The sequence below is a fragment of the Stenella coeruleoalba genome (genome assembly GCF_951394435.1).
Source record: "Stenella coeruleoalba genome assembly, chromosome: 3".
NCBI lineage: Eukaryota > Metazoa > Chordata > Mammalia > Artiodactyla > Delphinidae > Stenella > Stenella coeruleoalba.
In genome coordinates, this window is record NC_137148.1 from 172,351,163 (window position 1) to 172,363,670 (window position 12,508).

Here is a 12,508-nt window from a genome sequence, read left to right on the forward strand (position 1 = left end):
GGGTGGGAGTCAAGGACCACAGGGGAGGCCATGCTGGTCCAGGTGGGCCATGATGAGGTGGGACCAGGTGGAGGCCGAGGAGGGGGGAGAAGTGGGTGGATTCTGGATATGTTTTGAAGGTAGAGCTCTAGGGAGATTTCCGGGTGGACTGGACGTGGGTGGTGAGACAAAGAGGGGAGTCACGGGTGACCCCAAAGATTTTGGCCTGTACACCTGGAAAGATGAAGCTGCAGTGATGAAGGGAAGCCGACCAAGGCAGACTGGGAGCAGGGGTAAGAACATTCCGGGCCTGGAGTTGAGGGTGAGGCCCAGCTGGCATGGACCAGGGGGTGTCCTCAGCACACCTGGGGAGGAGGGCCAGGGGTCCCAAGGCCACCTGCCAATGAAGCGTCCAGGAGGCAGAGGGGGCATCTTCGAGCTGTTTCCGGGGCACGTGGGAGTGCGACCAAGGGGGGGCTGCCCGCGTGGACCCAGCATTCCAGGAACCCTGCCACAAAGGAGCAGAGAAGCCTGCCAGAGCTGGAGGGGGACAGGGGTCCAGGGAGCGAGATCTGCGGGCTTTCGGGCCAGATTCCAGGAGAAAGGGAGCAAGGGGAGTGCCAGAGGGAGGCCACCATCGACTAAAGGCGAGGGCCCCGTGCCCAGGTTGGGGCGACCTTGGCGGCCCCAAGGACAGGACCCTGGGGAGGGGTGGGCCGGAGCCGGTGGTGCAGTACCAGGGGAGGCCACCAGATGGCAGGTCTGCCGCCTTCCCAGGGGCGGGAAGCGGGGAAACCCGTGGGGAGGGTCCGCGCTCCCCCCACCGCAGTCCCCCACACACCATCCGGGCTCTGGAGACCGCTGGAACCTGGGATGCACTTTTCCTAAGAAGGGGTTCAGAGCCCTCACCAGTTTCTCAACGCTCCCGAGGCCCCTTGCCCTCTCAATTGGGAGCCGGCATACAGCAGGCATACACGATACAGGAGCGGCCAGACGATGGGCACAGGAGCCAGGCAGGGGTCGAGGGGAACCTCCGGGGAGGAGCCCTGTCGAGCCCGCGAGTCCTTTAGAGTCTAGAGAAGCGCGGGCTCCCCCCGCCCCCGGTTCCGGAAGGGGGCGGGCAGCGGACGCCCCCGGGCGCCGTGTCACCGCGCCTCGGTTGCCGGGTAACGGAGCCGGAAGGCGGGCTGGGGGCGCAGCTGCTCGAGGCGTGGGTGCCGCTGGACGGCAGCCCCCCCCGCACCTTAGGGCTGGAGGGGCGTTGCCAAGACCGCCACTGGGTCCCCGAATTCACTAGCCCACTGCCTCAGTTTCCCCAAGAGGAGGCTGGGGACCCCATTGGCGAGGGGGACAGAGGGACTCAGAGGGCCCACTGGCTCGGACCAGCGATGGGAAAAACCACAAGGCTCTGGAAATCGGGTTTAAAAAAGACATGTTTAATTAATTAAATACCAGGATGAGGCCAGGCAGGGCAAGGGGAGGGGGGGGTCACCCGAAAGCACAAATCCCTTAGGACCCTACCCCCCCACACCTCGAGAGGCCACAGCTAAAATGGCTGGAGCCAGACCCCAATGACCATCGGTCCCTCCAGACTCCTGGACACGGGGGGGGGGAGGGGGGGCAGGGACAAGTTCTCAGCTCCCTGGGTCCTCAGACCACAGTCCAACCCCCGCGGACATGCACCGGCCAGGGCTGGGACAATGAGGGGGGCGTCCAGACAGACACAAAGGGAAACAAGGCCCGGGCCCGCCCTCTGCCCCCTGGACTAAGGCATCTCACCACCGCGGGAAGATCCTCTGCAGCCCCACCGCCCTCCCCAGGACCCCAGGCACCTGTCCCTGGATCCTGCCAGGGCCGTTCCGGTCCACGCTAGTGCCATCCAAACGCCCCAGCCGCCAACTGGGAGGCAGGAAGGTTCTGGAACACAGAGGGGTGTCACAGACCTCGTGCAGCCAAAGGCGGGATAGGCCTTTTCAGGGTATGGGACAGGGAGCCTGGGTCCCTTCCCATTCCAGGGCCAGGGTCTTCAGTCCCTCTGTCCAAAATGAAATCCAACCGCAGCCACGGTGGGAAGACACCAGGAGGGGACGTGACATCTGTCCTTCCTCATCCTAAGTTCAGACCACGCAGGCCCTCCCCCCCACACCCACAAAGCCTGAGGACAACAGACCACCCACCGGGGCCCAGATCAAGGAAGAGATTGGCGCCTGAAAAAATATTCTACCCGGTCCAAAAAAATCGAGCTATCCCAGGGGGTTCGGGGGTCAGCCCTCCCACTTCCCGCCCGCCCGCCCGCGTGGGCGGGACCTCAACCGCTGGTCCAGTGGCCATGCCCGGGGCAGGATGGAGCAAGGGCCCGGGGCCTCCTCACCCCCATCCGCAGGGCGGGGAAGGGGTGCATTTCGCCCAAAGGCTGGCCTGGTCCCAAATAGGAGGGATTGATTGTCACGTGATGCTGCACAAGGCCAAAGTCGGGGACTCTTCCCCTTCAGGAGAGGGGAGCCAGCCATCTAAACTGGGGGCCAGCTTCCCCACAGTCTCTCTCACTGACACATTCGCACACCCACCCAGAGGGGCAAGGCAGCCCCCCAAGCCAGCAGACAGAGGAAAATAAATAAGCCTGCAGTAACTCCCATCCGGTGATATTCGCGCCCCGCACCCCGCCCCCACCGTGAGTCAAATTGCTCTTTGGAAGAACCCCCCTTTCTCTCCCTCCCTACCCCAAGTCTCAGAAGCAAAACCGGTACCCCTATGGAAACCCTACGACCTCCCCCGTCCCCACCCACCCAGCCCTCGAGGCTGGGGAGCTGAGGGGCCCCTCCCATGAGCAGTGGGGTAGAACCTGTGGACACCTGAGATTGAGTACCCGAATGGGGGCGGCCGGGCCACACCCCCGTTTCCCTGAACGTCTCCAATGGCTTTCGGTGGGGTGAGGGGCTCCCGGGGCGGGGGATGGGGGGACACGAGGCAGCCCGCGGTAACCCCTGGTTCACCTATGGCTCTTTGCACACTTCATCCCAACCTGGACAGAGGGGCCTGGGGACCAAGTGTGAACACCGGTTAGGGGGTGCCTTTCTTGGGCCACCTCCCCCCAAGGCCCACACGTCCCTCAAAGCAGGGAGGTGGCGAAGGGGGAAGGGGGACGCCTCCTGGCCACCCACCCGGGGTCCCTGTTTAACAGCTGGGAAGAGAGTTAACGATCATGGCTATATACAGACACGGGGCCACTACCCCTCCCGAGAGCAAACTCCAAGGCCCGGATGACCCCGGTCCAGTCTCAGACCCCTCCTTGTTTTCTCGAGGGGGCAAGGGCATCTTGGGGGGCCCTCAGGGGGACACTGGAAGGGGCCGGGCTGGCGGTCAGTCCGTTCCCCGCCCCGGGCCGGGACAGCAGGCGTGTTGCTGGTACTCCATGCCCAGGCCCAGCGGGGGCGCGCTCAGGGCGGCTGGACTGGGACTCTACAGGCCGGCGGGAGCCGGGCTGGGCACCGGGCTGGGCGCGGGGCTGCCCGCCAGGCTGCAGGGCAGCGAGTCGCTGGGCGAGGTGCTGCGGGCGCCCGGGCGCCGGAGCAGTTCCGGGCGGAAGCCGGGGTGGCGGCGCGCGTGCTTGGTCAGGTGGTCGCTGCGGGTGAAGCGCTTGGAGCAGAGCGGGCAGGGGAAGCGCTTCTCGCCCGTGTGCGTCCGATGGTGGCGGGCCAGCTCGTCGGAGCGCGCGAACTTCTTGTCGCAGCCCGGCCAGTCGCAAGCGAAGGGGCGCTCACCTGCGCGGAGGAGGCGGAGGACAGACAGACATTGGTCAATGTCGGGGGAGAGAGGGAGAGGAGGAAGTCCCATCAGATCCCCAAAGGTCCTCGTCATCTGCCTCATCCCTCCCCACCTTGTTCTAGAGGCTGAATTCTGGGCGTGAATTTAAAACGTGTAGATGTTTAAAGAAAACGGCCCCAACTCATTTCGCGAACCCCCGTGAATACTCTCCCCTCTGTTTCCTACGACTAATGGTAATCAGACTGGGAGCAGCTGCCATGGGTTGAAAAGAGAATCTACAGAGACCGCGTTCTCCCAGGACCGCGCGCCCGCGCGCCCCCACCCCCAGGAAGGCGCCACCTCGGTGTCATGTGTACTTGGCACACACGTGTCCGCTCCGAACGCACGTCGAGTTTTCCGAGAGGCTTCTTATGCAAACGGGTCCTGCCGTCCCCACTCCCGCGAAACTCCCTTCTGCCCTTCCTGTGGGGGCATTCGGGGTCTCCCAGGTGCTCGCGATCCCAGTCAAGCCCCTTCCTTTTGGAAATGACCACCCCGTGGGGTGCACCGTCTGGGCAGCCTCCCATGCCTTACGCCACTGCTGACCCTCGTGGCCCCTCTACAAGCTGAAGGACATGTGAAGGGACCCCCAACCCCGGCCAACCCCGGGGCCGCACTCGCAAGGTGCGGAGGCACGCAAGGCGAGACGGGGACAGCCCCTGGGTGTGCGCGGGGAAGGGGCGGAGCCCGAGGCAGCCCAGGACTCGCCCCGCCCCAGCGGAGCAAAGGCGAGGGGAGGGGCGGGCCGCCACCGGCAACTTCCTCCGCAGACCCCTCCCACCGCCAGGCCGGCCTCGCCCATCCTGCCCTTGCGGGCCACGGCCTTCCCCGCCTGCCAGTCCCCACCCGCCCATCCCTTGGGGGGGTCTCCGCCCCGGAACAAGGTCGCCCGACCCCCCTCATCAACCCGGGGGGTCACCCGACCCCCCTCATCAACACATCAACGTCTGTGTTGTCAGCGTGTCCCCAGCCGACCCAGGGGGACCCCCGCCACGCCCCAGGCCCGGGGGCCGTGAAGCACCCAAGAGTTTGCACCCTTCTGGACCCAGCGCCGGGTACCTGGGACCCTGGAATCCCCAGGCGTTGTGTTGCCCAATGCTCAGGGGGTTTGCAGGGTGTGTTGGGGGTGGATAGAGTGTGGACACGTGGGCAGGGTCGCCCCTCGTGGCACTGGACGGAACCCAGCAGAGGAAGAGGGGGAGGCCAGCTGGGGGGCAGGAGGGGGAGCCACAGTGGGGTCAGGGTAGGTTACACACTGGGAGGCCCACACCGAGCACTGGGGACTGCGGTGACCCAGGCTGACCCTGCCTCAGGAAACACGCCCACCGGTGGGGGAGGTGCTGAGGGAGACAGACTGAAGGGTATCCTCAGCCGAGGATCAGAGAAGCACCTGAAAAGCAGCACCCTAGTGGGGGCGTGCACCGCTGACCAGGAGCCGGAGGTGGGGGCCATGGGACAGACCCGCAGCCGTGGGGTGGGGGGAACCTGCATTCTCAGGGTGACCCAGTGACATCTCTGCTCTGGAAGCTCAAAGCCCGCCCTGGGGAAAGGGCTGGGAGGGGGAAGGGATCGCGAACCACTGAGGGGCACCAGTGGACTTCAGAGGGGCTGCCCAGGAGAGAGCGGGACTAAAACCTCCCCTCCCCCACCCCTTCCTCCTGGTCGCACTCGGACACCACCAGCGAGGCAGAAAAGCGGGGGGGGGGGGGTCAAAGCCCAGCAGCCTCCCCCAGAAAGTTTCTTGTGGGTTACCTGTCGGTTATACTCACGTCTGGGGGAGGGCACGCCCCAGGAGGCTGGGGACCCAGACGCGCTGGTGCCACCTCCCCCAGGGGTCACAGGCCACAATCATGGTGCTGGGGGGAGAGCAACTGTCCAAGACCACAGGTGGCCCCAAATCCCTGGGGCTGCCCCCCACACACACACCCCCCATGCTTCCCCTGCAACAATCCAGCAGGCAGAGTCCGCAGCCGCTGGGGGAGGGGCCCCGGCGGGGACGTCCTCCATAGAATCACGGGGCTCAAAACAGCCCCAGAAGATACACCCCACCCCACCCCACTTGGAATCGACAGGTCCCGAGGGCCTAAGTCTGGGGGCGGGGCTGCTGGCTTCCAAGCAAACGGGGGCCTGGGGGAGCGACGCCCCTCCGAGGGGCATGCGGCCTTGTCGCCATCTTGCAGGACGCAGGCGGGGGAGAAGGGGGGGAGAGGGGGGCCAGCCCGCCACGGGTGCGCCCCACAGTTGGCTCACTTCCCCATTTAGGGCAGCGGGGCCCGCCTCCCGCCCTGCCCTCCCCTCTCTCCGTCCCGCAGCTCTACTTTGCCACCAGCAGGTTGCAAGAGCGGTGCCAGTGCCCGCAGGGGCCGGACGCCTGCAGCCGCCGGGAACACAGCTGCCGCACGTAGCTCAGCGGCGGCAGGGACATCCGCAGCCCCAGCCGGCCCCGCTCACGTGGTCCCGCTCCCGCCGGGGCCGGGGGTCGCCTCGCCGGCTGGCCGCCTGCCAACCCCGCCCCACGCCGGGTTGCTGGGTAGCGCAGCGCACGTGCACACGTGGGTGGCGCGGCCCGGGGCTTGCAGGCTTCCCTCCCCACAACGTCGGGCGGATGCCTGCAGGATGCCAGGGCCTGCCACCCTCTCAGTCCTCTGGCCGGGAAGGGCGGTAACATTCAGAGGCTCAGAGCCGGCATGCCGGGTGCAGCTGCCTGTCTGCTGAGTCCACCTGGGTGCCGGAGGAGGATGCGGTGGGCGGGGCTGCGGTGGACTTGACCCTCTGACTTGGGCTGGGACTAGGGGTGAGCTCAGGACGGCCGGAAAGGAGGTCCTGGCGACCGTGCGCCAGGCCTGGCTCAGTGTGCTCGGCCTTCACGGGGGACAGTGCCCCACCTCCCCGGGCTGGGGCTGGGGGCCAAGGGTCTGACAGCTGACCTTCACTGTGACCTCCTGAGGTCATCACTAACCTAAGAGGGGGGTGTGTGGCCCACAGCCAACCCTTGCGCAAATGCCCACCTACCAGGTGGACTGCACCGGGGGAGGGGCCCAGGTAAGGTAGCATCCCAGGAGAGCTGGAGAAGGCTGGGACTGCAGCAGGTGCGGGGGCAGGGGGCTTCCCAAAGGAGACAGGCCTGAGCAGGCCGCGAAGGACAGTACGGACATACAGCCAAAAGGATTGAAAATTGATGGTGAGGTCCGGGGGTCAGAGCACAGGGTCCCCGTGCGGCTGGCCATCCTGATGGCTTTAACAAAGACCAACCCGTGCGAAGTTCATGTGCTCTGTGATCTTAAATACTCCCTAGACGTTAGCCACCCCCATCTCTCTCCCTGTCCCCGCCCCTCCTGTAGGTTTTCCATTTCAATTGCTCTGCGGTTGCCACCAAAAACCGTAGGCAGGGGTCTTGCAGGCCCTCACCTCCCCACGTGGTACCTGGCAGCAAATCCCATCAGAGCCCCTTTCAAAATATGTCCAGCCCCCCCCCCCCCCAGCTCAGCCCAGGAGTGAGGCGGCAGCCCATCGGCGGGTGCCTGGGCCGCCCAGCCTGTGCTCTGCTCCCTGGCTCGGAGTCGAAGCTGAAGTCTTCACTGTGGCCTCGCTTCTCTGCAGCCCCGGTAGCCGCTCCTCACGCACCGCCTGGAACCTCTCCCCCATCACTCCGTCCCTTCTCTGTGCTAACGTCACCCTTCAGAGCAGACGCTCCTTATCCCGCTGGGGTACCCCCCCCACTGTCCCCGTTCTCGGCTTTCTTATGCTTATGCTCAGTCTCTCCTGGGAATGATATGTGCCCCCCACCTGACCATAAAGCTGACAGCACAGGCCTGGCACACCGTGGGTGCTTAACACATCCGTGGAAAGCGTCTACAAGCCCCAAGAATGGCACTCAGGTTGCTACAGCTCCAGCAGCAGCTAACCAGCTAGCTTGCTGGTGCGTCATCTGGTTTACCTCCCCACCCCCCAGGTAGGAGCCACCACTACCCCCGTTTACATAAAAAGCGGGCCACCTGCCACCCCACACCTCTCCTCCCTCCTGGGGAACCCAGGCTGCCCTCGCTTTGCTTCCCCACTCGGACTGGCATCTTCAGCATCGGGGGTGATGGCCCACTCAGTGCCTGTGTGTTCAGGCCCCCCAGAGCATGTGTGTTCCGGAGCCCCGCTGTTCTGGAAATGGGACTGGGTGAGGGTGGCCCCCCTCCCTCCCCGGGAGGCCAGCTCCTCAGGCTGGTATCGTGTGCCAACTCCCGGGCCATCTGGGCCAGCTTTATCAGGGAGCCTGGGTGGGGGGTGGTTATCGCCCCTTGCAAGGTTGGGGGCACCCTCCCCCGCCCCCCAGCTGGGGCACCAGCACCGTGAGCAGTCCCAGCTGCTCGCTGCACCCTGCTGCGGGAGGAGGGGGCTGGGGGGCGGGCAGTCTTGGGCACTCGCACCCCACCCCACGCCCTGACACTGCCCCATTCTGGCCCCCCAGATAAGCCACCAGTCTCCTGTGCCCCACCTGGCACGCTAGGGGCGCTCACAGCTCTGCGAGGCGTGGAGGTGGGGTCTGCTGACTCAGACAGCCCTGGGGGGTGCGGTGGCTACTTCCCCTCTGGGCCTCAGTTTCCCTGTCTGCCTCTCCTCCTGGGGGCCTGTTCAGCAAAGAATACCACCACCACCACCCCCCTTAGGCCGCTCGGCAAACAGGGGTCGCCCTAGCCGCCTCTTGTCCCCCAAGTCCTGGGTCTTGTCCCTCCCACCCAATTCGTGCGGTGGCCCACTGCTCTCCCTCCAACACAGTGGCCCCCCTCCTCGATCCCTCTGCCGGATCCTAATCCCTTCCCCATAAACGGATTTTCCTCTGCAAAGCCGGGCCTGCCCGCCCCCCCCACCTGCCCTTGGGATTAAAGGGCACACTTACCTACTCTGCCCCCTCCCCACCTCCCACCCACCACAGCCGCAGCCCTCCAAATCCACGCCCCAGGGTCCCTGCCCCCACCCCCTGCAGCCAGGGTGCCAGCCCCTCTCCTGGGACACACCCTTCCCTGCTACATCTGACCCCGCGGTGTCGCTCAGCGGCCTCTTCCTACAGGAAGCCTTTTCCTCCATCACCGCTGCTGTCACTGTCCCCCCAGTGTTCCAGGAGTCCCGGGGGACGGGGACTGGGTCGTCCCCACAGTGCCTCTCACACACTGTAAAGGCTCAGCTACTCTTGCTCTGGCTCAAGCAGACAGGGTTTTATAGGGGGTCTCAGCTGGAGGTATTGCCGCAACGCCCAGGGGACACTGGATGATGTCTGAGAACATATGTCATTGTCACAACGGGGGGTGCTCCAGGTGGGGGCCAGGGAGGCTGCTCAACACCCTACAGTAGCCAGGACGCCCCACACAATGAGCTGGCCCCGAAGTCAGCAGGGCCGAAGGGGAGACCCTAGACTAACAGCCCCACTTCCAGATCTCAGCTCCTTGCGGGGAGGGGGCCTGAGCCCACCAGAAGGTGCTGGACACTGGGGGCACTGGGGCAGGGGAGCAGTCCGGAGACGACGGAGGTTGGGAGAGCGAGGAGTAGATTGCCAGCCTCTCCGCCCCCGCCCCACCTCCCTCCCTCTCCCTCTCGGTATCCACGGCAACCGCGTCAACATCTCCTGCAGCTTCCCAGTCCTTCCGTGCCCCACACTGGAGGCAGGAGAGCTCCTTCTGGGCCAGGGGCTGCGGGCCAGACACAGGGGACCGGAGGACAGCCGTCCCCGCTCCCCCACAGCTGGGTGGCCCTGTGAAGGACCCCATCGCCCCTCCTGGTCTCCCCACCCCAAACCTCTGTGCCAAATGGAGCAGGGATGATGAGGCACCACACTCAACTCGCCTGGCTCCTGCTGGGCCTGCTTGCTCATCTGTAAAATGGGGCCAGGCCAGGATGGGAGCTCTCTTTACTTTACAGAGAGGAGAGCCGCCATCAGGCAGAGGCGGGTGGAACGGGACTCCCTCCCAAAGGCCCTCGGGGGACAACGGTGCAGCAGACAGCCATCATCTAATTAAAGCTCCTCATCAGATCACTCCCCAGGCCTGCCCCCAGCAGTGGGTAACAAGGTCCAGACAAGCATGGCTTCCCCACCCCAAAACAGGCATAAAAACAGCTGCCCCCTCCCCTGGGGGCTGGAAAAACCCAAAGGCCTTGACACAAACCCTGGGTAGGGTTTGGTGGTCCTGAGCACTAAACAGATGCTGAATTAGCAATCACTGAGCACAAAGGTGCCCCAAACCCTCCAAAACCGGCACCAAAGGTGCCTAGGTGCACGACTTTCACTCTCAGGAGCAGCACCCCCCCCACCCCAGGGCCCAGCACCATTATTATCCAGGGGGCAAGGCATGGGGGGATGGCACCCTGCCCTTCCCCACCCATCACTGGGACACCCCAACTCAGTCCCCTGGGCCTCGCTTTCTCTTTAAAACCAGAATGGCAATACTGACATCCAGGCGCTCGACAAGGAGTCCTTTCTCCCCCAAAGGCTTACGGGGGCGGCCTGGGGGCCCACCGAGGTTCTCAAGGATCCCAGAATACCCTGGGGAAGTGTCCCTACAGAGCCACAGTGGGAAGGGGGGTGGCCATCCCCTTCACCAGACCCAGAGACTCAAACAGAATGTGGAAAAAAACAAACCAAACTAGAGCACTAGGGGGTCTGAGCCACTCTCAGGGGTCACACCATCCATGTCTCTGCCACAACGCTAAGTCCAACCCCGCTTCCATGCACCCGCTCCACGTGTTCCTACAGTGGGAGCGTGTCCACTGAGCCAAGCTGATGCACCCTACTGCCCGACGTGACCCCCATAACGGCCCTCAGGAGAAGGCAGCCCGGAGGCGGTAGGTAATGTGCTAGAAACGGACAGAACCACCAAGTCCAAGTGCACGCCCACCCAGCCCCCCTGCCCTTTCCAACAGAACGAACACCTCCAATGTTCAAACTCAGGCTGGTGACCAAGGCCCACCATCCCCAGACCCCCAGCCCAAGAGAAAATCCTCAGGGTTGAGGGTGGGACTCCGTGGGGAAGACTGGGGGGACCCACAGGAGGAAAAAGAGGGGGTGACAGAGTGAAAGGGTGGCCAGAGCCCCCCTACCTCCGGCTCCCTAGCGGCCCTTCCCCACCCCCGGCTGGGCTGTGAGACATGACAGTGTCGCGCGGAACCCACCCCCGCCCCCAAGCCTTCCCGGCTCCCGCTGCAGGCGGGGGCGTGGGGGGGACCCAGGAAGCTGCGAAACGCACTGAGGACGTGACACCCTCAGGGGTCCCCCTCCTCCCCAGACTCAAGCCCTAACCCGCACTCCCAGCCCTGCCTTCCGCGTTATTAAAATGCATATAAAGGAAAAAAAACGTGTCGGGCACCCCCCAACCTGGCTCTGCACCAGGCGCTCCGCCGCTCTCTGGGGTGAATCCTCGCGGCCACCTCGGAGGCAGCGCGCGGTTCCTCCTGCCTTTCTACAGAGAAGGAAACCAAGGCAGGAGAGAGAACGAGAACCTCAGAATTGGACGCTCCGACCACGATACCCACCAACCAGATCCGAAACCAACGGAAAATAAAAGAGAAACGAGGCCGAGAGTGAAGGAGACTGCCCGGGAGCCCCGATCCCGCCCGCGGACCCCGCCGCGACGCGCGCCCCGCGAGCCGCTGCCGCTGCCTCGGCGCCCGCCATCCGCTCGCCGCCCGACCGCGTGGCCGCCACGCCCCCCGCGCGCGCCCCACCCACCAAGGCCCCGCCCTCCCGGCCGGCGCGGCGGCGGCCCGGGCGCGCCCCCCTCCCCGCCCCCGACGCGCCACGCAGTTTCGGGGTCCCGGCGGGGGGGTGGGGGGAGCGCGGGAGGCCGCCCTCGCGCGGGCCGGGCGCGCGGCCAGACTCACCTGTGTGCGTCCGCAGGTGCGACTTGAGGTGGGAGGACTTGTAGTACGCCTTGGCGCAGCCCGGGAAGGGACAGCGGTGGCTCTTGGCGGCGGCGGGCGCGGCGCCGGGGGCGCGGCCGGAGGACGGGGACGAGGCGGCCGAAGAAGAGGAGGCGGGCGAGGCGCCCCCCGGAGCGGCGCCGGGCCCGCCGCGCAGGTCGGCCAGGATGCTGGCGGCCAGCAGGTGGGGTGCGGCGGCGGCGGCGCCCGGGCCTGGGCCCGGGACGACGGGGGCCGGCGGCGGCGGCCCCGGGGGCCCGGGCGGGGCGGCCTCGCGGCGCGGCGCGCGCACATCCAGGCCAGCGGCCGGGCCCGCGCCCTCGGGGCCCGGTCGCCCGCGGTGCACCACGGCGCCTGAGGAGATGGCCATGAGCACGTCGGCGGCGAAGTAATCCACGCACGCCACGGCTGCCGACATGCCAGGCAGGGGCGGGCGGCGCGGCCGAGCGGGCGGAGCGGAGGCGGCGGGAGCGGCGCCCGTCCGGCCGGCGGCGGCTGATCGAGTGCGGGAGGCGGAGGAGGAGGAGGAGGAGGAGGCCGGCGCGCGCCGCCGCCGCCGCCGCCCGCGCTCGGCCTGCCCCGCCCCGCCTGACGCGCCCTGACGCACCGGAGCCCGCGGGGGCGGCCGCGGCCCGCCCCGCCCGGAGGACGCCCCCTCGGGGCGCACGGCCACGCCCCCCGCCTGGCGCGCCCTCCACCACCCTGCCCGCTGCGCGCGGCCGCCGGGGGCGGGGCCGGGCCGAAGGAGCCGCCCCCTGGCGCGCCTACTCTGGCAACGGAGTACGCCTTCCCTCCTTCTCCGAGCGCTCCTTCCCCACGCGGGGCG

At 66.5% G+C, this 12,508-nt stretch overlaps 1 protein-coding gene across 1 annotated transcript; it reads right to left on the reverse strand.

The window, feature by feature from the left end:
• Window positions 1-2,731: 2,731 nt before the first annotated feature.
• Window positions 2,732-12,508, reverse strand: KLF16 (KLF transcription factor 16). The gene is made up of 2 exons (XM_079917292.1): window positions 11,644-12,508; window positions 2,732-3,740 (listed from the first exon to the last, which is right to left on the reverse strand). The coding sequence occupies exons 1-2, from the start codon at window positions 12,098-12,100 to the stop codon at window positions 3,439-3,441; spliced, it is 759 nt and encodes a 252-aa protein (XP_079773418.1). The 5' UTR covers window positions 12,101-12,508; the 3' UTR covers window positions 2,732-3,438.

Coding starts and splice junctions, on each gene's coding strand:
- KLF16 (XM_079917292.1), bottom strand. CDS start 12,100: ATGTCGGCAGCCGTGGCGTGCGTGGATTACTTCGCCGCCGACGTGCTC. Junction 3,741..11,643: donor GCACCTGCGGACGCACACAG/GTGAGTCTGGCC, acceptor TCCTCCGCGCAG/GTGAGCGCCCCTTCGCTTGC.